Source organism: Rhinopithecus roxellana, chromosome 14 (assembly GCF_007565055.1).
Source record: "Rhinopithecus roxellana isolate Shanxi Qingling chromosome 14, ASM756505v1, whole genome shotgun sequence".
Classification (NCBI taxonomy): Eukaryota; Metazoa; Chordata; class Mammalia; order Primates; family Cercopithecidae; genus Rhinopithecus; species Rhinopithecus roxellana.
The window spans coordinates 30,128,444-30,154,744 of NC_044562.1; the positions used below are offsets into that span (position 1 = coordinate 30,128,444).

Consider the following 26,301-nt stretch of genomic DNA (forward strand, 5'->3'; position numbering starts at 1 on the left):
GTCAAGGTCACACGGCTAATAAATGATGGCTTGACCTTGGTTCCATGTGATTCCAAAGCTCTTTCTCTACTCCCTGCTCCCTGGATGATAAGGAGGCTGTCTCTGGCGAGGACACAGAGAGGAGGCCTGCACTGTCCTCCTTTGTGTCAGGGCTGTCCCCAGACACCCCTCCCTTCTCTTTGCAGTTATCTCCGCATAGAACAGTCACCCATTCATTTATCTCTGCTGACACTATTTATAAGAGAAGAGAAGCCAAGGGCTGCCAGTGACCCCAGATACAGGCAGAAGCGGAGACGCCAGCTCATATCCTGAGACAGACACTCACCCAGGACCTCAGAGCAGACTGGGAGACAGGGATGCCTGCTGCTGAGAATGACAGTCATGGGAGGCTGTGGGCAGGGGTAGGAGCAGGGGTGGCATCACTGGAGATGGGCGGGCAGGCGGGCAGGGAGAATGTAGCATGGGTGACAGGGACATCTGGTTAGGAGCTGGGCACCAGGGTCAGACAGTCCTTTCTTGCCTCTGGGCAGCTTCCTGTATCTCTTTAAGCCTCAGTTTCCCCATCTGTAAATGGGGCTAATAGTACCCACCTTATAGGCCTGTGGCAAGGTAAGATGGTCCTTGTCACACCTTTAGCTCTCAGGGCCTGGCACTTAGAAAGCACTTAATGAAGGTGATCTCTGTCATGTTGCAGCCGTAAGAGGAAACCGTCGTGGGTCAGAGTGGGCACTGTCTTATGGGAGGTGGGCAGACCTTCTCACACAAGACTCAGATTCCTTCAAGGTTGGAACTGAGATGCTCCCATGAGAAAATGTCCCAGGCTGAGAGGACACCAACCCAAATACGTTCCTCTGTCTCCCCTGGCCCCTTCTTCTTTATTTGCTATTTGTTAACAACCCTGGGCAGAGCACCCTTTCCATGCCAGACACTGCCCGCACCTGGTTTTTCATTGCAATGTCTCCAGGAAGTACCACCGCTGATGATAATGGCTACTAAAACAGGAACAGTGAGGCGTCACACCTCCCGACTGCTTGCCAGGTGTCAGGCCCTGCTCTAGGGCTTATATGTATTAACTGATTTAGTCTCATAACAACCCAATTACAGATGAGAAACTGAGGCACGGAGGGCTTCTGTAACTTGCTCATGGGCCCCATGCAGGTTAGCAGCAGGCTGTACTACCTGCCCAGTCAGTGCTAACAGGCACCGAGGGGTGACTCAGCAGATGAGTGCTGTGCTGTGCGGGCTTGCAGGGGAGGCAATGACCTCACAGTCCCTCTGGGTTCCCTTCCCCCAGGTGCCCTGTCCCTGGTCAGGCTACAGAGGGAAGGCCTGGGGAAAGCTGGGGAGAGGGGCAGGGCAATGCAAACCAAGAGGATGCTGCAGGGGACACTCCTGGGGTCCTTCCCAGACACGTACACTGTGTCATGCGCCGGTCGTCACTGCTCTGGATGCGGTGGCCATTGTGGAACCAGCTGATGGTGGGGTAGGGCAGGCCGGTCACCTGGCACTCTAGCATGGCCTCCTTGGCCAGTCCCACCTCCAGGTCCTGCAGTGGCCGCAGGAAGTCGGGAATGGACAGCCGCTCCAGCTCACCCTGCTCTGGCTCCTCGGGAATGGATGGCATCTTCTCCAGCTTCGAGCTGCAAGACCATACGGCTGCCCAGAGGCCCAGGGCCATGCCTCCCACCCCAGGGCTGGGCTGGCCCCTCACAGGGAGCCCCGGCATCATGTGGGGCCCCGGTGGTACCTGGGGCCTGAGGCGGCTGTCCGGGGCTCTTCTACATACAGCTGGGCTGAGCAGTGGGCCTGGCCATAGGTGTTAACAGCACTGACCGCATAGAGCCCCTCGTCCTCGCTGCCCACATGGGCAATGTACAGTGAGTGTAGACCCCCGTCCTGCCGTAGCCGCAAGTTCTCACTCTCCTCCATGGGGCGGCCTGCAGGAGGGAGGGGTGGGAATGCAGAGCAGGCACAGTGACAGGCCCTGCCCTCTGGGTGTACCCCATCCCTGCCTGGACCCTTGGGGGGCCCTCAACACCTGCAGCATAGGGGCCGTACCAAAATGAGTCCAGGTAACAACAGGGGGTGGGGTGCCGCTGATCTTGCAGTCGAAGCGGGCAGCTCGGCCCTCCAACACCTCCACATCTTCCAGCAGCCGTGTGAACAGGGGTGCCAATGAGGGCCGCACGGTCAGCCGGGCACTGCAGGTCAGCTCATCTGGGGGTCAGGGGGCAGCTCAAAGATAGGGAAGGCCAAGGAGGCCCAGGCATCCCAACCCGCCACTCCTGACCTAAGGCTGAAGCTGGAGCCTGGGCAGAGCCCAGCAAAGGCTCTGGGTACCCAGGGGAGGCAGTAGGCACAGATCCAGAGACCAGACCTTCTCGAGAGGGTGGAAGTCAGCAAGGGTGGGCGCAGGTTGCCATGTGGGCTGGGGACTTCATAGGAGCCCAGGGCCTGGCCCCAGCTCTCCCCTCTTCCCCCCACTCTGCCCACCCTGGATGAAGCACAGCCCAGCTCTGACAGGGTCCTAGAAGCCCAGCCCACCCCTCTTCCATCTCCATCTCAGAATTCTCCTCTGTGCTGGAATCATGCCCATGCTCCTAGCCACCTGCCCCAGACCCAGAGCAGATGCCCCTTGGCCCCACTCTACCAAACTCCAAAGAAGCTTCTGGAAGAGATAAGGGTCCCTTATGCTGACTCGATGCACCCTCCTGCTTCGAAAGCCCCTCCAGCTTCTGCTTAGGTCTTCATCATCCACAACGTGGCGAGGCAGGTGCCATCATCTCTGCCCTTCCATGAGGGCAGGCCCAGGTCAGAGATAGCATCACTGGTAACAATGGCTGGCATTTATTAAGCAGGTGTGCCATTTGAAACCCATTTCTGGAATGGTCGGTGCCCTACCCTCTCCTGGAAAGGCCCTTTGACAGGCCCTGTGCTTCGTTCTTCACATACACTATCTCATTAATCCTACCAATCCTTCTACAAAGGAGGCATGATCACCATCCCTGTTCTACAGATGAACAGGCTAAAGCTCAGAGAGATGAAGTGACTTGTTCAAAGTTGTGTGGCTGGTGACTTGCAGGGCAGGCATTGGAACCCACATTCACCTCAGCAGACACATTCCCTCCTAGGAACAGTTAACCATGTTGCGGCCTTTCCTTTGTGCTACGCACTATTCTAAGTGCTTATTTTACTGAGGCCAGGGCAGTGTACTAGCTCCCACCCCCTACACTTCCCCTAGGGGTTGGAGCTCTGTTTCCCGGGCATCTTATTCTGCACCTCCAGTCCCCTCCCTCCAGCTCTTAGGCACCCACAGCAGCCCTAAGGCCTGAGTGGGGAGTTACCTTTGGCTGTGCTGAGCTTGCAGGTGTAGACGCCACTGTCGTCCTCATGTACAGATGTAAGCAGCAGCTTGCATTTGCGGCCATCAAAATGCATCTTGCATTTGAGCAGTGCAGGCTGCAGCAGGCGGCCACGGCACAGCCAATCCACCTCCACATCAGTGGGCCCCGCCACCAGGCACTCAAACAGCGCCATCTCCCCGGCCCCCACGTCCACGTCCTGCAGGGGGGCCAGCACGGCCAGGGACCGGCTTTCAGGGTGTGCTGAGGGGAAAGCAGCCACGGGGGCCACGCACAGAGCAGAGACACACAGGGTGAGGGAGACACACATATGCACGCACAGAGAGACAGACAGACACAGAGAGAGAGATGCATTTTGTTCTCTGAAGATGGGGAAAGCCCACCCACCTGGCCAGGACAGCAAGGCATGCCCAGACCTGGCTTCAAGATGTCAATCCAAGCTAGGCCAGGGAGGGTAACTCATGGAGGCAAGAGGGAACTGAGGGAGGGGAAACCGAGAGGGCCACGTGGTGGCAGAGACAGCGGCGGGGGAAAAAAAAACACAACACACCACCTGGGTACAAACTGGACTTTATTTGAGTTAAGAAATAGGTGTTTCCAAATCTCTCCACACTCACTACAGTGGCCCCTTGCCCCTGCTCCTGCACCAAACCTGGTTAACTCCCTCATTCCCAGACAGAGCACCCCCAGCCCTGACAGGGAAGGAGGGAGACCCAAATGGTCCCTAAACCTGCCAGGGCCATGGCTCAGCCAGGCTGTTCATCAGCACAGAGCCTGGGGCCTCTGGCTTTTGGTCTTTTGTGGAATACAAAGTGTTGTGCCATTTGAAACCCACTAGAATGGTCAGTGTCCTAACCTCTCCTGGTAAGGTCCTTGTCAACAGCCCCTGCTCCTTGGGCCCCTCCACGCCATGCCCTAATCTCTCCCATTCTGTCTCACCCCACCTTAGCTCAGAGGCATCCTTCCCTGACTGTCACAGACACACAGACAGACAAACAGATAGACAGGCCTGTAGCAGCAGTAGCACATGCACTCGCCCGGTGCTCCCCTTCAGGGAGAGACTCGGGGGGATGATACCCCTCACAGCCGCCCCTTCCCAGCACTCAGTCCATCTGTGGGCCTCCTGGCCTGCACAGCCATGTGTCCACTTGGGGAGGGAGGATACACAGGGGCCCATGGGCTATCCCCCTGGGGGCTGCATGGGGTGGGGAGGGGAGGCTGGGACGGGTCCGGGCCGGCGGGCCTGGGTCTGTGGGCAGGAGGCAGTGAAACACAGCGAGGTCCGAGAGGTGCCTGAGACAGGGGCGCGGCTCGGAGGGTAGCGGGGGGAGCGCAGGTGGCCCCCTGAGCTCACTCGCCTGTGTACAGACAAAAACCTCAGTCAGCAAGCGGCAGGTTAGTGCAGCATACGCGCACGCGCGCGCACACACACACACATGCACACACACACCCGTGCACACACACACACATGCACGCACACGCACGCGCACATACACACGCACACACACATGCATACGCACACATGCACACACACGCATGTATGCACATGCACACGCACACGCACACATGCACGCACAGTCACGCAGACCTGGCTAGGTCCCTTCTGCATAGAGGGCTGCCTCTCACACTGCCAGGGAAGCACTGCCACTCTTGGTTCCCCCAAGGTCAGCTCTGGGCTGGGAGGGCCCGGCAGCTAGTCAGAGACTGGTTCCTCGGGGTTCCTGGGCAGGCAGAGACCCCAGGCAACCAGGCATCCATGGGATCAGGAGCATCCCGAAGCCTGGGGGTGTCAGAAGGAATCCCCAAGAGAAAGAAGCACCGAGACACGGGTTAATACAGAGAAGTGAGGCAGAGCCAGGCCCTGGAGAGGAAGCAGGCCGAGGAGGAAGGCTGAAGAATCTGGAGACCAAGGAAGTGGCAACTACAGGAACGGCGGGCACAGAGGAGGGGAACTGAGGCAAGGGGGCCAGCAGAGGGACGATGACTGTCAGGGTCCGAGCTCTGAGTCTTAGGGAAGGTCAGGGGCTGGGGGCTGAGTGAGAATCGAGGAGAGGAAGCAAGGAGCCATTCAGGCGAAGGGTGAGGTGGAAGGCAAGATAAACGGTTGTGGCCTTCGGGGAGGAAAATCCACAGCCCTCGAGGGCCCCCTAGCCAGGGCCTGTCATTCCTGCTGCCTGAGACAGCCCCTTCACATAATGCCCCAGGCTCTGAGGGCCTAGGCCTCTTCACACGTCACAGCGGTGCTCACCCTGGCACCCTAGGGTCCCTGTGATGCTCCAAGCCTAAGCCACCCCAAGGGCCCCTCCGAACGGGTCCAGCCACCAGACTCTCCCCACCGCTACCTCACAGTAACTTCTGCACAGCAATGGGATGGGAGGGTGGGCAAAGGGGTGAGAGGAGAGGGGGAGGGGGATGAGGGAGGGTCCTGGGCAGAGCAGGGTGACAAAGGCTCAGAAGAGTGTGGAGAGAGCTTGGCCAGTGGCAGGTGCAGGGTCTCTGGCAGCCACCAGGGCTCCGTGATGGAGCAACAGGGAAGGTGGTGTTGTGTAGTAAGCTGAGCACAGAATAATGTGCTGTGCAGCATTATTCTGTGCTGGGCAGGTCACTTCCTGTCTCTGGGCTTTGGTTCACTCAACAATAATATAAGCAGCTGGACTAGGGACCCCTTAAGGCCCTTTCAGTGGTGGCATCCTCTAACTGAGGCTGCCTGAGAGCAGACCGTGGGGGCAGGAAGGGGCCAGGGCCAGGTGGGCGTTCATGGAGAAATAAGGTACTCACCTCGGACCTCCAAGCGGGCCTCGCATTGCCGAGCGCCATACTCATTGACCGCTTTGCAAGTGTAGAAGCCAGCATCGCCACGCTCTGCAGCCAGGATCCGCAGCCGGCACAGCCCACCCTCAGCCTCCTCCGCAAAGCGCCGCTGGTCTGGGCGCACGGGCTGGCGGTTTCTTAGCCTGTCAGAGGGGCGAGAACTCAGTCCCAGGACCCAGGAGCCTGATCTGCGTGCACAGGAACTGGGCTGCAGCACTGTGTAGGCCTCTCCTTCCCTGTGCAGTTTGCCCAGTCCCCAGATCTGTCCCACCGAACGTAGGCATCCCTGGTTTCCAGGGCTAGGTTTTTACCCCCGCTCTGCCATCCCACCCGCCTCTAGGAGCTTCCAGGTCACTTCTAACTGCCTGGGAGCTCTCCCTTCTCAGAACCCTGCTGCACTCAGAGTGGAGCCGTGCTATTTAGCTCTTTTTTCTTTTATTTCTTTCTTTTTTTAAACAGGGTTTCACTTTGTCACCCAGGCTGGAGTACAGTGGCACGATCACAGCTCACTGCAACTTCTACCTCCCCAGGTTCAAGCGATCCCCCTACCTCAGCCTCCTGAGTAGCTGGGACTACAGTCACCGCCACCATGCCCCCCTAATTTTTGTATTTTTTGTAGATACAGGGTTTCATCATGTTGCCCACACTGGTCTTGAACTCCTGGGCTCAAATGATCCTCCTCTCTTGGCTTCCCAAAGTGCTGGGATTACAGGCATTGAGCCCTTATGCCTGGCCCTATTTAGCTCTTAATAATTCTTAAACTTCCCCATTTCTTATTTTTATTTATTTATAATGGATAGGTAGCTTTCCCACTTCCCAAAAGGGATATGAAAAAACTTACAATGTTAAAAAAAAAAAAAAAAAAAAACAGTTGGGGCTGGGCACGGTGGCTCATGCCTGTAATCCCAGCACTTTCGGAGGCCAAGGTGAGTGGATCACCTGAGGTCAGGAGTTCGAGACCAGCCTGACCAGAAACCCTGCCTCTACAAAAAATACAAAATTAGCTAGGTGTGGTGGCACCCAGCTACTAAGGAGGCTGAGGCAGGAGAATCCCTTGAACCCAGGAGGCGGAGGTTGCATTGAGCCCAGATCATACCACTGCACTCCAGCCTGGGCGACAAGAGTGAAACTCCATCTTATAAAAAAACAAAAACAAAAACAAAATCACAGTGGGGACCAATCAATTAAAAATGAAAAACAGAACTCAAAGCAATAAAAAATTAGCAAACTAAGTAATCCATGTTCCAGGCACCTGGGATGAGCAAGGCCCCTCCGCTTAGACCCACATTGAACTCTGGGCTGCTGGCAGCTCAGAAACAAATTGTTGTGTGCTTTTTTTTTTTTTTTTTTCCCAGCAACAGGATCTCACTATATTGTCCAGGCTGGAGTGCAGTGGCGTGATCATAGCTCACCGCAACCTCAAACTCCTGGGCTCCAGTGATCCTCCTCCTCACCCTCACAAGTAACTGGGTCTACAGGCATGTACTACCGTGTCCAGCTAATTTTTAAACAATTTTTTGTAGAGACAGTCTCACTATGTTGCCCAGGCTGGTCTTGAATTCCTTGGCTCAAGCAATCCTCCTTCCTTGGCCTCTGAAATCTCTTGCTACTTGCCAATTTGGGGAGGGGGGTGTTTTTGTTTTTGAGACAGGGTCTCACTCTGTCACCCAGGCTGGAGTGCAGTGGTGTGATCTCAGCTCACTACAGCTTCCACCTCACAAGGTCAAGTGATCCTCTCGCCTCAGCCTCCCAAGTAGCTGGGATTACAGGCATGCACCACCACATTTGGCTAATTTTTTTGTATTTTTAGTAGAGACAGGGTTTCACCATGTTGGCCAGGCTGGTCTCAAACTCCTGGCCTCAAGTGATCCACTCACCTTACCTCTCAAAATGCTGGGATTACAGGCTTCAGCCACCATGCCCAGTCATTTATCCCAAATGGACAGACATGAGACCCAAACCCCTCCCCAGAAGGGGAAGCCCTAAATAAGCCTGGAACGTGGGGCAAGGGACAGGGTGCCAGGGGGAGTACACTGCTGTCCCTAAGATGAGGCTCCCGAGGCAGATTATGGGGAAGCCCACCAAGGTTCCATTTTCTTCCACCCAAAGCCAGACCTCCCAGAGCCAAGCCTAGCATAGAGTCGCTGGTGGGTGGTGGGAAGTGCGGCTACTCACCAGGAGACCACAGGCTTGGGTTCCCCCTGCACACGGATGCTCATGATGACATCTTGGCCTTCTCTTACTGACTGGTCCATAAGTGAGACCTGAAGGGGGTACCCCAAAGTGTCAGGGAGAGACAGTCAGGGCAGAGCCTTGGGTCCTGGGGGCTGTGGAATCTGAGACAGAGGCCTCTTCCACAGCCAGAGACTGGCTCTGGGTAAGAGAGTTTGAATGAGAGCCAAGTTCCAGCTCTTGCTGGTGCCTAAGCATGGCCCCAAGAACAAGGGGTCACCCAAAGGAATGGGGGCACACAGGAGGCTGGGCCCCAGCCTCAGGGGTCTGACCTTGAAGGTGGGGGGTGCCTTAGAGCCAGTGTCAGAAGAACGGCGGTTCTGGCTGGGACTGGGCTTCATGGTGGGGGTTCGAGGCCAGGTCTCCCCAGGCTCTGGAAACTCCTCTGGAGGGCTCAGGTACTCCTCGTCAGAGGTGATGGGGCTGCTGAAAGGGGATGTAGATCCACCTGGAGAGAGACAAAGATAGCTGCCAGGGACGAAGGCACGCAGAGAGCCTGGGAGAGCTGGCTGGAATGTCGCCCAGAGACCAGGAGTTGCGGCAGCTCCCCACAGGCCGGCCCGGCCCTGCCCTGACTTCACCCCCCAGGCTCCTGTGACCTCACCCAGCTGCTTCCCTTCCCTGAGCCCCTGGAACCTCGTCTGCCACTGGCTCTGCCAACACCGACCCTGCTGATCCTCCCAGGAGGGGACACCATAGGGAAAGGCCTGGGACAAAGGGTTTGGGCAGCAGAGGGGCCACTCCTGAGCCTGGCAGGAGAATTCCACTGGAGCAGGGAACCCACATTCCTGACATGGACTAGGGGCCTAAACAACCAACTGCAGGCTCCGAAAGCAGGGGGTGCAGGTCTATGGAACCCTGGAGCAGCATGGCTAGGACGCCCATTTCTTGGGCAAGCTGGGCCTGGTGCAGAGGAACACACACCACAGACAAGACACATCCTGACCTCGGTCCAGGGCCAATGAGGTGGCACCATCTAGCCTGCCCCTCCCCCTTTCCCTTCTCAGCTTCCTGCCGTGCAAACCCCAGGGGCACCTATTGGCCACAGCCCTACAGCCTGCACCCCCGAACGCTCGAGGGATACAAAAACAGAGCTGGAGTCATCCACAGAAAAGGGCAACTCAGCCTGGGTAAGAGGAGGGGGGCACCAGAGTCAGCCTTGGGGGAGGGGTGTCCCCAGGGCCCTGACGCCCTCCCCTGCAACTGGCCAGGGGCCCAGTCTCGCTGAGCTGGCTCCTATCCGACTGCCAAATACAGACATGAAACTGCCACAGCCCCCTGGCTTCTCCCCCAGGTCCCTCCACCCCAAGCCCTCAGCAGGGCTGTACCCCAACTCACCCCGAGGCTCTGCACACAGACACCCAGCCTGCGCCTGTCCTGAAGGCTCGGCCCTGGCACCAGGCCCTTCTGCTGCCTGCCCACTGCCCACCCCAGCCTGTCTCCCCAGGGAGCAGGAGCCCAGCCTGTCCAGCCTGCCCAGCCCCACTCACTCGGCTGACCCAGCTGAGGACCTACACGGAGAAGGCCCTGGGGGAGGGGAAGGCGCCTGAGGAGGGGAAGGAGGAGGTTGGATGGCAGGCCGGCAGGCAGCTGGCTGGGAAGCTGGTGCCTGCCGAGACCACAAGCAGCCTGGGCCCTGGTGTGGAGGGGGAGGAGAGGGGAGAGGGGAGGGCGGAGTGCTGCCGTCTGGATTTAGCCACTCTGCTCACTCCCAGGCCGTGGGATCTGTCTTTCCTCTCCTTACAGCTTCGGACCCTGACAAGAGCAAAGCCAGCTCTGCAGCGCCTTGACTCAAGGTGTGGGGCCTCCGTCCCCGCGCAAGACAGGGGAGGGGTGGCACTGCACTGTGCCAATAGAGACGCTTGCCCTGATCCATTTGTTCCAACACATCCACCAAAGGAGGTGCCTGTGGGAAATGTTCCCTGTGTTGCCCCTTGCTCTGATGGAACCACCAAGATCCCTGACATGGGAATGTGCTAACGAGTCTCAAACACTGCAGAGCCAGGGCATACCTGTTTTCTTTGGCCCCAAAAATCAGAGAACTGTCAAGACCTTTGCCCTCCGTCCCAGAGGTGGGGGAAGAATCTGAGGGGGCATCCCACCTCTGCCCCTTCATCCCTGCCATGGAAGGTCTGGCCAGCAGCCATCCCAGGGCACTAAGCCCACATCCAGCCTTCCTACCCATTCCCCCTGGGCACCTGTTGGCAACTTGCCCACCACCCATCAGGCCTGCTAGGGAGGACAGCAGGGGCTGGCTCCCCCAAATGGCCCCTTGTCATGAGCACCCATTTGTATCTGGGTTGGGGAAGGGGCTTGGACATGGAGCCTGAGAGAAGGGAGCTGTTGAGCAGGGGTCACATGTCCTTCTCCCTCTTCCTATCACCTCACCCCCCGTGGGGACACATTCCCAAGCCATGACCTGTGTTTGCCAGCATGGCCAGTGAGGAAGGAGGGCTGGGGGCCGGGCAGAGGAGGGGTCCATTGTTCAGGGGGGCTGTCTTGAGATAGGGTTGTGGAGGGAAGTCAGAATGGCATTTGGTGCTTAAGGCAGCTGATGGCTGAGATCACAGGCATGGCCCTGCAGGTGGGCGGTCCTACCCCTCTGTGGAGCCTGGAGTCCTGCCCCAGGGTCACCTCCAGGCTGGACAGTACTGAGGAGGCTCACGGGCCCAGGGACCAGGAGCAGAAGCACAGCTGAAGGCCAGATGGTCAAGGTTTGCAGGGAGCCTCAGAGACCCCTGGTGGTAGCCAGGGGAACATCATGCTGGAGGGCATCCAGTCACCAAGTGAGCCCCTATCCTCAAGCCCCTTGGAGAGAGAGACTGTCAGAGCAGCCCAGGCCTCTTCCAGACAAGGCAGTAGCACCTGCCCCTCCACACCTCCAAAAGTGAGTGACCAAGGAGGCTGATCAAGGATTCCTGAGGCTCCATACCAGAATCTGGTGCCACCTAGTTTTTTCCCTGGCCCCATAGCCAAAACCATCTTTGGAACCAGTCCCTGACATCCCAGCCCTGCTCCACCTACAAACTCAACTCTCACTGTGGGAAATACAGTTACATCAGCCAGGAAGGAGGGGGCAGGTGCCCCCCTAAACCTAAGAAGCACATACACTCAATGGCCCTGAACAACCTGCCACGGAAGTACCACCCCTTCACACTGGCTCTCAGTCCCCCACACTGACCCAGTGCACATGTCTGCCCTTCCAACATCACTCTCAGGTCAAACTCATTTGATGAAAATACTGGCGTTAGGAAGCACACAGGGAACTCCCTCTCCTCAGACCAGCATATCCACCGGCCCCAACTGTTTCAGTGTCCCCTGATGTGTTCTCACAATAGACAGAGTTGCAGCCACTACTGTGACTATCTAGTACATAAAAGGTGTCACACACGGCCCTTTGCTTCAGGGCTTCTCAGAATGATACTTGACCTACTCACATCAGGACCACCTCAGGCTCATTTAAAATATAGATTCTTCGGCCGGGCGCAGTGGCTCAAGCCTGTAATCCCAGCACTTTGGGAGGCCGAGACGGGCGGATCACGAGGTCAGGAGATCGAGACCATCCTGGCTAACACAGGGAAACCCCGTCTCTACTAAAAAACACACAAAAAAACTAGCCGGGTGAGGTGGCGGGCGTCTGTAGTCGCGTCTGTAGTCCCAGCTACTCGGGAGGCTAAGGCAGCAGAATGGCGTAAACCCGGGAGGCGGAGCTTGCAGTGAGCTGAGATCTGGCCACTGCACTCCAGCCAGGGCGACAAAAGCGAGACTCCGTCTCAAAAATAAAAATAAAAATAAAAATAAAAATAAAAAATAAAATATAGATTCTTCAACCTTACTCCAGCCTGCAGAATTAGATTTTCTGAAATGAGATGTCAAGAAACTGCATTTTAAAAAGCACCCCAGGTGACTCTTAGGTACATGAAACCTTAGGGACCACTGCTGACCTACATGGGAGGAGGACAGCCCTAAGAGGTGCCATCACTGAGCTCCTCTTCACTGGGCCATTCAACCTCAGAGCAGGGCTTTGAACCTAGGAGGTTTGGCTCCACAGCCTGTGTGCTTCCCATGGCATGACCTGGCCTCCCATCTTGGGCACAATCTCTAACTCTATGGCAGTGGTTTTCAAAGTTTTCTGTTCATCAGAGTCACCTGGAGGGCTCCTTAGACCACAGAGTGCTGGGCTCCACTCACGGAATTACTGATTCAGTAGGTGGGGGCTGGGGCCAATAATCTGCATTTCTTAGGAGTGCAAAACGCTCATTGGAAAAAAAAAGAATCTGCATTTCTAACACAAACTCAGGTGAGGTTGTTGTTGCTGGTCTGGGGGCCTCACTCTGAGGACCACCGCTCCATGGTCTTTTTCCCAAGCTTGCCTCATAGGCAGAGCCTCATGACCCTTGTGGCTGGGTGTCATGCCCAGCCTCACCTCTGTGAGTCACCCATGTTGTTCAAGGGCTTGAAAAGTCATGGGGGTCTCTGCCTACTCACTGTCACCTCACATGCACCTCTGCAGTCCACACAGCCCAGCCCCTGACTGTCCAGAAGGGCCCCCAGGCACAGCTGCCAGTGCTAAGGAGTGGCAAAGACACAGTCATGTCCTCAGGAGCCTTCCGGGTGGTGGGGAAGACAAGCCAGATACACAGGTGACTATAAGAGCAAGCAGGAAGTATCAGGTAGCAAGAGAGCAGCAGGTAAGGGGCGTGGGAGTACAGAAGGCAGGAGATGACTTTTGGCTCAGGGAAAAAGAGAGAACTGAAGGAAGAGGCAGTATTGAAATTGCAGTTTGCAGGAAAAAGGGAAAAGTATTACAGGCAGAGGAAAGTGCATGCAGAAAAGTTTGAAGCAAAAGGCATGTGTGCAGAGGACTATAGCTCAACTGTCTGTCTATAAACTGGGTAAAGAAGGAGTGGGGCATACGCTGTTCAAGCACGTGCCTCCCACTGCCACCCGAGGGCCAGCCTCAGGCCTCTGGCTCCTTTTGCCCTATGGGTGCAGATGGTAGAGGCCACCCGAAGGTGTGCAGCCTTTACTCTGCAGGCAAGGCGGACTCCTTACAATTCTCTTTTGGTTTGTTTTTGTTTCTGTTTTTTGTTTTGAGACAGTCTCACTCTGTCATCCAGGCTAGAGTGCACTGGCGTAATCTCAGCTCACTGCAAACTCCACCTCTGAAGTTCAAGCGATTCTCCTGCCTCAGCCTCCCTCAGTAGCTGGGATTACAGGCTCCCACCACCACACCTGGCTAATTTTTGTATTCTTAGTAGAGACAGGGTTTCGTTATGTTGGCCAGACTTGTCTCAAACTCCTGGCCTCAAGTGATCCACCTGCCTTGGCACCCCAAAGTGCTGGGACTACAGGTGTGAGCCATGGACCCAGTCCACAAACAGTTTTTCTCCTTATGATTCTTGAGGAACGGAGTGATAGGCTGCAGGATAGCCAGCATTTGCCTGTGGCTTAGCCCTTCCCAGCTGGCCCTCCACATGCGCTGTTTCAGTAGGTCCTCCACAGGCAGTTCTTGAAACGTCTGCTGTGGTAACCCCACTGTGGAAAAGTCAGGGAAAGGCAGGACATGGCTGGCCAGGAGGTGTGCATTTCCACAGGGTGCTGACATAAACATTTCCTCTTGGACTGAGAATGTTTCAGTCTTAGTTCAAAATGTACAAGCTGTCAGATCATTTCACATGGTCAGCCTGACCTAGCCCCAGAAGTGAAGTGATTAATTTTTCTTTTTCTTTTTTTTTTTTCTTTTTTGAGACAGAGTCTCGCACTGTTGCCCAGGCTGGAGTGCAATGGCGCGATCTTGGCTCACTGCGACCTCCACCTCCTGGGTTCAAGGGATTCTCCTGTCTCAGCCTCCCGAGTAGCTGGAATTACAGGCGCCCACGACCACATCCAGCTAATTTTTTGTATTTTTTGTAGAGATAGGGTTTCACTATGTTGGTCAGGCTGGTCTTGTATGCCTGACCTCGAGATCTGCCCGGCTTGGCCTCCCAAAGTGCTGGGATCACAGGCGTGAGCCACCGTGCCCGGTCGTGATTAATTTCTTACATATGATTATGTTAGTTTGCTCCAGGTGAGAAAAAGTGGCTGCAACAACAGTAAATGAGCTCTCCATACTTCTGACAGGCTGTGAGTGATGGCCTCCATTCTAGGTACCAGCCTCGGGGCAGCCACCTGTCAGGCAGGCCTGTTTCTGGCAGACAGGAGGGTGGAGGAAGGGCTGAGTCTGGGCAAGGGGACCACACCACACTGCTTTGTCAGGTGTTGTCCAAACCCCCATCAAGGACTGACGATGGGGGCCATGTGGCATCCTCCCCATCGGCAGCCACCACCATCACAAGGGAGAATCTGTAACTATGACACAGGTGGCCAGAGACCAGGGGCAAGAGAAGACAGGGACTGACATGGATGCCAAGGTTTTCTTCCTTGTTTTTGTTTTCATGGCCCCCAATAAGCAACCTATTTTCTGCTGTGGTCATGTTGCTTCCATGAGTGGGACTGGAATGTGCTTTGATGAGCTATATCCCCTGTTCTAAATGTCCTGAGTCAACTCGCCCTCCTCACAGACCCTCAGGAACCTCACCAAGTAGGTAGCCTGACTGGTACGAAGATCCTCACTTTGCCGCCAAACAAACCATGACAAGCTAAGGTACAATGAAGAGGCCAAGGTCTTGGCTGGAAAATGCTAGAATCTTGGGCTCAAATATAGGAGACCTGTAGTTGAGGGCAGGACTGGAGGTGGCAGGATGAGGCCCAGGCCCATGGGGCCTCCCATATTCCCGCTTCCTCCTGCCCAGCACCCAGAGGGCCTCCTCTCCAGGCACATGGTGGGGAAGCTGGGTGTGCTCACATCAGGCATGCAAGGAAACAGAAGGACCACAGCTGTGCCAGAGGTGGGGAGTCAACAGAGGAAGGAGAGAAAGCCCCCAGTCTGACCCACCCACAGAGGGTGCCCTCCCAGTGAGCTCATGAGCTCAGTTCCACCTCAATCTCAAACTTCTTCAGAGCAACAGGAAAGGGGATGGGATAGTGTCATGGTTAGGAATGCAGGCTTGAGAGACCAAGACAGTGCTTCAAATCATAGCTCCAGCCTCTAGCTGGCCCTAAGCTCCTAGAGCTGACCATCCCAAGAAGGCAGCCACTAGCCACCTGAGACTATTTAAACGCAGTTATTAAAATGAAATTAAATTTAAAATGCACTTCCTCAGTCACTGCAGCTGCATTTCAAGTGCTCACTAACCACGTGTGGCTAGGGTTACCATACTGGACCACGCACATATACAGCATCTCCATCACCACAGAAATGTCTATTGATCAGTGCTGCTCCAGACAAAACTGCTGGGATTACAGGTGTCAGCCACTGTGTCCAGAGAGTAATTTGCTAAAGTTTTCCAAGTCTCCGTTTCCTCATCCGTAATGTGGGCATAATAATAGAACCTACCTCATAAGGCTGGATTAAACAAAATAATCCAATCAACACAGGGCCTGGTATATACGAAGCACTCAGTAAGTGCTAACTGGTCGTGTATTATTTATTTATTTATTTACTTATTTATTTATTTATTTATTTATGAGACAGAGTCTCACTTTATCACCCAGGCTGGAGTGCAGTGGCATGATCTTGGCTTATTGCAACCTCCACCTCCCGGGTTCAAGTGATTTTCCTGTTTCAGCCTCCACAGTAGCTGGGATGATAGGCATACGCCACCACGCCTGGCTAATTTTTGCATTTTTAGCAGAGACGAGGTTTTGCCGTGTTGGCCAGGCTGGTCTCGAACTCCTGACCTCAGGTATCCACCCGCCTCAGCCTCCCAAAATGCTGGGCTTACAGGTTTGAGCCACCGCACCCGGCCTGGCCATGTACTTTTATTTGCACCCCATACTAAGTTTATTTGCTTCATGAGCAGTTACTTCCATCACCCTAAATCACTTGTTGCTGATAACATCCCTAGGCAGATTGCAAGTGCTAAATAAAGGCTGCTGGCCTGGTGCTAACTCTACCTCACTTTCCTATCCACATTTTTGTCTTCTCATCCGTAAAATGGGAATGTCACCACCTGTCACACGTCCCTCCAAGGGATATGTATGGCACAATGTTATCGCCAGGAAGAGATGTGAAAGGGCTTGAGAAAGTCAATGATACTCTCCAAACAGAAGAAACTGTTTAGAGAGATGTAGCACTTGGCACCTAGTTGGCACTCAATAAATACTTGTGTGATGGATGTGGGCAGCGGTGCGGAATGCTTTGCTTTGGTTAAGCACACTTTTCACACTCCCTAGCCACCCGCCCCCATCCACACATCCGCTTTGGGAGAATGACTGTGGTCTCAACAGAATTATTCAGTGGGGTGGAAAGGATGGGAGGGAACTGGGGAGCTGGTAAGGACCAGGTCCTGCCCGCACAGACCCTGCCCCCTAAACCACGGTCCATGGGGCCGCATTCTCTAGTTATCCATTCCCTGGTTCCCATGGCTCCCAACCAGGAATTGAGATCTGTAGACCCTCAAAAGCAGGCCCTATTGGGGTGGACCCCAACAGGGGACTGGGCAGCCAGCCCTGGTTACCATAGCACTGGGCAGGGGGAGGGTGAGGAGCAAGAAAGGGAGGGGGAGGAGCAAGAGAGGGCGGTGGCTGCACGCAGGCCTCCTCCCACAAGACACTGCCCACTGCCTCCCTCTACCTACTCCCCAGTGGGCCCACAGGCAAACTGCTGGACACCCTCCCCTGATTCCACCCCTCACTCCCTGCAGACTCCAGGCCTGGGACTACCCCTTGCCAGATGTCTGTGCCATCCCCAGGTTCCACCCACTTTTGCTGCTCTCAAGTCCACTGGCCCCCATCCAGCCACTCTGGACTAAACAGTGCCTTGTAGGGTAAGAAAGTCAGCTTGCTCTACACAGCCAGAGCCAAGTCTGGATCCACATGCCTGGTCCCCAGGTCCTGGGGCCCCCGAGCTAGCCTGACTTAAGGAGGTGCTGTCTTGCTGCAATGCCTGATGCAACAGACTAATGTGATGAAGGCTTTCTGGCTCTCCAGGGCAGAGGTGCAGAGATGCTGTGATGAGCTGAGGATACAGGGGCTGGGAAATATGGAGGGTCTGCAGGATATGGCCTTCCAAGGGGAGAGGTGGAGTCCCCAAGGCACAGGGTTTCACAGGGCTGAAGAAAGGGACAGAGAAGGATAAGGCACTTCCCAGATCCTCGTAGAAACCTGAGCTCTTATACACAACATCACCCGTTAATAACGCTAACAACTAACATTTGTCTACAGCTTTACAGTTCATAAAGCTCGTTCACACATTCACTTTCATCCGTGAGGATGGTGTCATTATCTCCGGTTTACAAATGAGGAAACTGAAGCTCCGGAGGTTCTATGCCGCAAATACAGAACTCCCAGTCAAGGGCTGACAGCTGCCTCGCCCCAAGCTGCCTTTCCAACCTTAAAAGGCTCCCAAACAGCCCTGAGCCAATATCGGGGCACCCCCCATCCCACCCCTCGCCAAATTTCAGCCCAAGCCAGGTATTGACCGGAGTCCTGGAGCCAGGCCTGGGCCCCCTCAGGGGAGCTGGGAGCTGAGTCAGAAGCCAGATCCCGGAGGTGATGGAAGGACAGAAGCATGTGGTGGAGGGATGGGCATGATTCATCGGGGTAGGAGAGGTAGGAGGAGGAGAAAACCTGGAAAATGGGCTCCTGGGAGGGATATGCAGCTAAGGAGGATGAAGACCTGCAGTGGCACAAGCCAGACCATGCAACCAAAGGCTCTGTTGGAGCACGAGACTGTGATCAGATGCATCAAGAACTCCCTCACTGCTCAGGTGCTGAGGCCCTGGGACGGGCACACAGGCTCTGCCATCTTGTCTCCTGCAGCCCTTCATGGAAGAAAGGGACAGAACATCGTGTGCTGTTCCCCATCTTGGCATGTCCCGCCTTCCCCGTGCCGGTCTAAATCCCAGCCTCCTTCAGGGCGCCAAAGTTTCTCAGCGCAGGCATCCCAGAACACTAAGCAACTGCTCAGATGTCCTCAGCACTAGATTCATCTGCCCCACACTGTCCCCCAACCTAGATCCTCTGAACCAGGTCTGGTCACCCAGTGGGAACCCCCTTGAGGGTTGAGTGTGTTTTCCTCCTGTAACGACCCCTGACCATCCTCACCTCCCCAAACCCCAGGCCCGGGGTCAGTGCATTGTCAGGCCCAGCAAGCTGAATGAGCTGAACTGGCCATGTACACCGACACTGATCCAGCTGAACCAGAAAGAAACTGGGCTGAATCCCAAAGAAAGTAGTCTGACACCAAGTAAGGGCTTTCACAAAAATAGAAAACAAGGCGGTCTCAGCACTGCCAGCCCCTGAGAAGTGCTCTTCGCTGTACCCTTTTTACGACTTTGGGTTCAAGAAAAGGAGGGGGGAAGTGGCTTGTGGCACTCGAAAGCATCTCTTTTTACTGGGAGGGGGGACTGTCTTACAGGGGAAATGACTTCAGAAGGCTCATGGTGGCTCTTAAGCCCTGTGAGCAGAGAGATTCTTTTTCCGGGAAACTCAAGGACAATTTGCTTTCCCCATAGGACCCTGTTCAGGGAAATGCCATGGGAGGATGGCATTTAGAGGATGGCTAAAGACAAATTTCACTGACTTCATGAATTGGCCAGCCTTGTGTGCGCCTTGGGGATTTGGCCCCTGCCCTGAGGCCAGGGCCATTTAAAATGCTTTCACCAGAGCTGCTGACATCCAGAAGGAACTGCACGGACTGTGCACGCTGGTGGGGAGCCCGAGCTCAAGGCTGAGAGTAGGAAGGGAGGGGGATTGGGCCTGGGCCAGGGAAGAGTCACAGTTTGCCCCCACCCAGTCCCAGGGTTGATGGGCTCCCTACCGGGTCTCACGGTCAGTGAGGCGGCACAGGTGGCCTGGCCCAGCTCGTTGGTGGCAGTGGCCATATAGCTTCCGGCGTCCGCTGCCCTGGCCTCCCTGAGCAGCAGGGTGTGCCGCTCACCCTCAGCCCGGAGGAGGAGGCGGCCCTCGCTGCGCAGCGCTGACCCATCCTTGTGCCAGGACACTGTGGGAAGGCACAGGGACCCAGCTCGCCACGGCCCACGGGCACCCACCGAGAATCTCTCACTCCTACCCCACACACCACACAGGAGCCCAAACCTCTCCTCTCAGCACCCCAGGGAATCCAGAAAAGTCCACCCTCATTTCAGGAAGCCCAGGTTGCCCTCCCCTCTCTCGGGGGTCCTGGGAAATGTCCCTGAACACACACAGAAGTCAGGGCAGCCCCATGGAGGGGATAATTTCCCTCCTTCCCACCCCTCCCTTGGAGGAGTCAGGGGGAACCTCCCCTTCCCTTCTCACATGCCCCCTCCCAACCTTGACCTCACCTTGGCCCAGTGCTGGAGCTCACCTTGGGGCAGGGGGTTGGCAGTGACGATACACTTGAGCAGCACATCTGCCCCTGGTGCCACCACCACATTCTGCAAGGGGATCTCAAACATGGGGGCCTCTAGGGGCTCTTCTCCAGCGGACACGTAGGAGTCATCCGAAGACTCTGTGGGACACAGGAGTAACGGGATAAGGGGCCATGATCCCTGCAGGGATGACAGCGGGAGAGGGAGTCCTGGTGGCCTGCATCCTAGAAAGTCAAACCCAGACAGAGGGGCTTCTAGAAAGCAGGGACTGGGGGAGAACAGGTTCTGCCTCCCGAATGTCGGTAGGGAACAAAGGAAGTCAGAAGGAGCATTCTCAAACAGGTCAGGGCAGTCTTGACTCCATGGTAGTCTGACTGTTCCTCAACTTCATCCACAGTTAGAGCGCTGGCTTCTGGAGGAAGACAGGACCGCACTGCATATGTCTTTAATACATCAGCCATCGTGTATGGCGTACCACGCCCTGTGCAAGGCACTTGGAGGGGCACAAGCTTTCAAACAGACAAAGCACAAACTAATAGCAACCCAAGACTTAAGCAATAACAGTGGTGGCACAGGGCAACACGAGGTGAATTGTCAAATGTGTGAAGCCATCAGATTCACAAGAGTGAATGGTAGGCGGTCTGAGAGGCCTACGAAGATCAGATTTGATTTCATCCATTCACCAAATAGTGACCCTGTACTCCCGGCATACTGAGTACTGTACGGGTACCAAGAACACTAGAGGAAGGACCATGTGGTCCCTGCTTACAGGAAGCTCATACACACAGAGAGATGACAAACTCCACTGTCATGGGTCTCTCTGGGCATTCTCCAACTCTGACATTCCGTAAGCTAGATAAAGGATGATGTATATAGCCAAAAAAGCAGTGAAAATCCCAATTCTGCTGTTTTCCGGCTACAAAACCTTAGGCAAATCAGATAGCCTCTCTGAGCCTCAGTTTTGTTATCTGTAAGATGGAGGGGATGAGACTCTGAAACTGACATATAGGCTGAAATGAAGTAACATCTGTAAGGGCCTAGTTAACACAATGCTGGCACATGGTTGTGTGTTTGTAATAATGGTGGCCAGGAGGATGATGGACAGGGGCCTAATTATCTCTAAAGATTCTGAGGTGGTAATATTTAAATGCAAAATAATTTTGATGAAGAAAAATACAGAGTAGTAAGTGCAATGAAAGAGATCCTGGCAGGGTCTCCCAGGAGCAGCAGGTAAAGGCATCTATTCTGGAGGAGCAGTGGAAGTGGGTCAACGACACCTTCCACCGCCTCTCTCCGGGAGTGGGCCTCCAGTTGATGCGCAGGATGAGGGGTGGGGTGCAGAGTCATTCTCCTGTTGGTGATGTTGGTCACCACCCATGGGAAGGTTGGGAGACAACACACAGGCAGTCATTGTGTAGGGACCACAGTCAGCTCAGCCATGCAGGGTGTAAGCCTGGGTGAGGAGGCTAGAAGGGGAGGCTGGATGGCCACACATGGATCAGGGGATGGTGCCTGGGTGGGAGAGGCAGAGTAGAGTTATCTGGCATAAAGCGTGTCTGTAACAGGAATTTGCAAATTATTTCAGACCATCTACCATCTCTCCCCAACAGAGGGATTGGGGGCATGAAAGGGAGCCTTAGGCTCCCACCAGTGCATCCCCCTCAGTACTGGTTCTTGATCCAACAGCCTAGCGGGCCACTGGACCCAGGGGAGCTATGGCGGGCATCTGGGCATCTGGGCTGAGAATGACTTAGCTCACAGCCTCACCCAGCCTCCATCACAACACTCACGCTCCGCCTCACCAGTGGCAGTCCTAGCACAAGGACTTTCACAATCCTTCACTCAAAGTGGAGCCTGTGTCTGCGCCTTCTCTGGCAAACCCACCCTTGCAGCTGACTAGCAGCCCCAGGCGAAACCCCCGACCGAACCCCCCTCACCTCCCCCCGCTCCTGCTGAGCCGTCTTGCTCTCCACAAACGCCCCCCACCGACCTGGTCCAGGCACCTCATCCAGGCACCTCGTCAGCCCTCCCTGAGGCCTTACCGAGCTCAGGGGAGGTAGGCCGGGCCCGGCGACCTTTGCCCTGGCTGCGGGCCCCTCGGCGGTCCCAGGGCCCCCAGGGACCGTCCTCCTCCGGCCCTCTGCGCAGCCTCTTCTCTGCCTCGGGCCCCGCCCTGTTCTTCTCCAAGGTCTGGGGTACAGCAGCGCCCTCCAGGCCCGGCGTGGCCCAGGGCAGGAAGCGCACGGCCTGCGCCGGGGTCTCCCGCTTCCGACCAGGGGGTGCTTTCGTCCTGGCCTCGGGAGGATCGGCAGCGGGGGGCGACACAGGGCTCCTGCACTCCTGGATGGCTCTGCTCCGGGTCAGCGGGAATTGGTCCCGACGCCTAACCTCCTGCTGCGGGCCTTCCCCCGGCTCTGTCCTGCCTGCCGGCCCGCGGCTCCTGGGCCTCCCAGGCTCGTCCCCCGGCTTCCCCGCGCTGCTCGGAGGGGGCGGCTGGGCGGCGGCGGGGCTCACGGCCCGCGATGTCTTGGGGGTGGAGGGTCGAGAGAAGAGCGGGGGCTCGCCGGGCTCTCGAGGGGATGGGGCGCGCTGCAGCGTGGCGCGCAGGGACTCGTGGGAGCGCACCAGCTCCTCCCGCGACGTGGAGCGGCGGATGCGGCCCAGCTCCTGGGCGAAGCGCAGCTCGAGGTCGGAGGCCGGGCTGCGCTGCCGCGTGCGCTCGTCCAGCGAGGCCGCTTTCTGCTGGAACAGGCGGCGCCGCTCGGCCACGCTGCCCGGCGCCCGCAGTTCTTCCTGCGAGGCCCCGGGGGTGCCCCACGGCGCTCCGCGCTCCGACTTGGGCTGCTCCAGAGAGCGGGCCTTGCGCAGGGGCACCCAGGGCCGCAGGGGCGCCGGTGGCGAGTCGCTGCGCTCCAGGCTGCGCCGTCGCTCCTCGAAGAACTGCAGCTTGTCCAGGATGCGGGAGCCGGCGCGTACCAGCCTAGGCGAGCGGCCCAACGCCGACAGGCGGCCCGAGGCCTCGCTCAGTGGCGTCTGGGGTCGAGATTCCGCAGTGCCCGCCAGGGAGGGCCCGGAAGACTTGGACTTCTTCCCTCGCTTCTCTTCGGCGGTGGTGTCCTCGGGCAGCACAGGCTCCTGAGTGCGGTGGTGGGGCGACGTGGGGGTGGCCGCGGGCTGGGCCTGGGGTCCCGGCGGGGACCGCTTCCCGACCCGAGGGGACGGTGGGGGGAGCAAAGCGGATTTGGAGGGAGGCGGCTGAGCAGGGCGGCGTGGGGCTTCGCTGGCCAGCTGAGGCTGAAGGTCGGGCTCCTCCCTGCGCAACCCGCTCTGAGGGACGCTGCTGCAGAACCAAGATGGAGAGGGGTAGAGGATTCAGAGGGCCTCCTCTCCTAGACCCTTAGCTTGTGACAGGAATTGGGTGGTGGGCATGCTGGGCAGGCTTGGGGGTGACATGGGCCAGATCCTCCTGTCCCCCACCCCCCACCCCCACGAAGAGCGCACAGCCAGAGCAGGTGCTGGGGAGAGGCCGGCGGCTCTGGAACCAAAAGATTGGGCTAATGGCTGGGTCTTGGTACAGACTCAGCCCTAGGACTCGGGCCAGCCAGCCTCCTCTCCCCAGCCCTGGAAGCCGAGAAACAGCGGAAACAGAACTGAGCATGAGGGAGAGAAAAGAATGAGACTTAGGACCCAAAGGATGAAGTGGGGAGGGAAGACAAGAAGGTGGGGTGGGGAAGGGCGCTCTCAGGAATGCAGCCGCCCACTCATTCCAGCCCCCAGCTGGCCCCCACACCCCTGCCCATCATCAGCAGGGCACACCCCTTCCTAGTGGTCCCTGGAAGCCAAGCAACAGCCTCCTGGACCACGCACAAGCCTTTGGGGAGCAGTGTCCCATCCCTAGGATTCCCTAGCTGCTGTGTTGACCTGAGCCCATACCTGCCGCCACCACCAGCACTGATGGGACACAGCAGGTGGCGACGGAATGCCCAGGCTCCTACTCCCCTTGCTCAGTCTGCCCCCAGGATAGGCCTTTGACTTGCGCTTCCCCTGGGAAAGCTATCTTGAGTCCTTGGAAATCCCCCCTGAGAAGCATAGAAGGCCCCCCACAGGGGTATACTCTGAAATAACTCAGCTCGGAAATAGCTACTAAGTGGGCCTGAATAGGGAGTGTGGGCGAAAAGGAGGAGGGAAGGAGCCAGTTACCCCAGAGTATCTCTCTCACTTAACAAAGCTTTGGTGCCCAAGAGAACTGGGTCTCAGTTTTCCCCATCTGGACCCTTGCCAGGGCTGGGGCGGGTGAGGGGGCACATCACACATAAAGATTATAAAGATTAGCAAAAAAAAGGGGGGGGAATTAGATGTATTATCATATCTGACACATTAGAGAGAGCTTAATAAAAATCTGTAAAATGGCTCATTGAATATTTCCTGAGTGCCAGGCTTGTACCAAGTGCTTAAAATGCATTGAATCATTTAATACTCACAACAGCCCTGTGAGGTAAGGACTGTGATCACCCCCATTTACAGATGAAGAAACTGAGGCGTAAAAAAGGTTAAGTGCCTTACCAATGTGACACAGCTGGGAAATGATTGGTGCTAGGATTGAAACCCAGGCAGTCAGAATCCTGAGCCCTTATTCCCTCCAAAGTGTCTGGGTTTCCAGGGGCACAGAAGGGAGGACAAGTAGTAGGGTGCCAGTCACAAGCAGTTCTAGGGGTCCCGAGTTAAGGATATTTTAGCCTACCTGAGTCAGCCACCCACATGACAGACCCGCCTCTGACTGGGGCTAAAGGGGACGGTGGCAATGCAGAGTGCCCTGAGAGACAGAAACCCCAGCCAGCCACCTGCAGGGAGGAAGTGTCTTCTCTGGGGGAAGGGCCGCAGAGTCCCCAGGGAAGGGCCTCTGGGAACTGGGTGAGGCCTGGAGAGAAATTGAGGACAGCAGAGGAGGCCTGTTGCTGGCAGCTCTGAGCTCCAGGCCAGTCTCTGTACCATAGACATCACTAAGGAAATGGGTTCCTCCGAAGTTGCCATAGCAACTCCAGGCTCTGGCTGGGGCCTGGTAAAGAAAGGCAGGAGGGAAAGGCAAGCCCAGGGCACAGGAGCACCGGGTAAGGCCAAGAAGATAAGCCAAGGGAGCCTCCCCCGGGCCATGGCCCAGCCCTGGCCCTCTCCCCTGCCCACCACTTGCCACTCTAATCACCCTCAAAGCAGCGTCCCCCACCAGGCCCCTTCTTTCTCCTGCATGATAGTGCCTGCCCCCACACCCATACCCATCACAAACCAGGCCCCTCTCAGCTCCCCAAATGCCCCCAGTACCTCTATCATCAGCCACTCCCCTCTTCCACTATAGCACTCCCTCATGTATCTGCGAGCCCCAGATCTCCAAAAATGGCTCCAGTGCCTCACTCCAACACCTCCGCTCCTCACACTCCCTCCCAGGACAACCTTGAATCCCACCCTCAGGGACTTAGGGGTTTCCCATGAGAGAAATAATTGCAAGACCCCTGTCACCATCACTCCCACCCTCTCCCTCCAGCCTGGCCCCATTTCCAGCCCTTCCCTTTCCCAGCCCCCTGCCGCCCCCAGCCCACGGCCTCCTGCTTTCACAGGCCCCTTGCCCCATCTGCCCCTGGCCACCTCACTCTCTTCTCTCTCCTGCTTGCTGGCTTGTTCCCCTGCTCTCTCCTGCTCTCCCGGGAGCTGCCGTGTGGAAAGGTTCTGTTCCTCCCAGAAAAAGGCCCACATGGGAACAGGAATGTGCAGAGAGATGAAAAGGCAGCAGCTGCTGAGACAGCAGGCACGGAGGGGGCCCCCGGGTGGGGGGAGGGATCCTGGGGACAACTGGAGCCTGAATGAGTGAGGCAGAAGAGGACCCCTGAGAAACTGGAGATCTTGGAGGAGACAAGGAAAGGACAGAGGGTCCAGGAGACCATGGAGATGGCATGGTGAGCCAGGACAGGTGGGAGCAGGGGGATGTGGGCGGTGATGGCTCAGGAGGAGGAGGGAGCAGTGTGGGAAGATGGAGTGGCAGCAGGGGGTGAAGAAGTGCACAGAGAGATGGATGGGGCAGGGTGATGGGTGGAGGCTAACGGAGCAGTGAGGGCAGCGCAGGACAGCATGGTGAGATGGGGCAGTTCAGGCCCAGGTAAGGCCGTTACTTACACGTGGATAGAGAGCGCCCGTCCTCTGTACAGGCTGAATGCGCTGCCGTACAGGTCACTGGCCACGGAAAGGCTATCCTCTGACCCCCAGCTTGCGCCCACCAGATTAGCTCGAGATGCCCGCACCAGCGGCTCCACCCCCAGGTGCCGTGGCCCGGCCCCGGTTGCCTGTGCTTGCCTTGGGCTGCCCGGGAGGCGGCGGGTGCCACCCCCACTGCCCGCTTCCTGCTCCAGGACCGTCTGCCCGCTGCCCCACCAGCTCACTTGCTCTTCCGAGGTGCCTGTCACGGAGGTCGGGGGTGTGTCCAGGGAGGTGCCCACCAGGGTGTCAGAGCCCCC

The 26,301-nt window shown here is 56.7% G+C and overlaps 1 protein-coding gene across 9 annotated transcripts in view; it reads right to left on the reverse strand.

The window, feature by feature from the left end:
• Positions 1 to 26,301, reverse strand: part of SPEG (striated muscle enriched protein kinase) — a 59,009-nt gene that overhangs the window by 22,840 nt on the left and 9,868 nt on the right. For 3 of the 9 annotated variants that reach the window (XM_030916955.1, XM_030916957.1, XM_030916958.1), the window contains 11 exons: positions 26,141 to 26,300; positions 21,844 to 23,141; positions 19,798 to 19,941; positions 19,270 to 19,452; positions 8,678 to 8,853; positions 8,349 to 8,437; positions 6,141 to 6,316; positions 3,345 to 3,605; positions 2,059 to 2,217; positions 1,748 to 1,937; positions 1,417 to 1,640 (listed from right to left, as the gene is read on the reverse strand). In XM_030916955.1, the coding sequence (XP_030772815.1) occupies positions 1,417 to 1,640; positions 1,748 to 1,937; positions 2,059 to 2,217; positions 3,345 to 3,605; positions 6,141 to 6,316; positions 8,349 to 8,437; positions 8,678 to 8,853; positions 19,270 to 19,452; positions 19,798 to 19,941; positions 21,844 to 23,141; positions 26,141 to 26,300 (3,060 nt within the window). Of the gene's footprint in view, positions 1 to 1,416; positions 1,641 to 1,747; positions 1,938 to 2,058; positions 2,218 to 3,344; positions 3,606 to 3,918; positions 4,721 to 6,140; positions 6,317 to 8,348; positions 8,438 to 8,677; positions 8,854 to 9,743; positions 9,976 to 18,077; positions 18,193 to 19,269; positions 19,453 to 19,797; positions 19,942 to 21,843; positions 23,142 to 25,963; position 26,301 lie in introns of those variants that run through there. The other 6 variants (XM_010360311.2, XM_030916956.1, XM_030916959.1 and 3 more) reach the window with 5 other exon arrangements.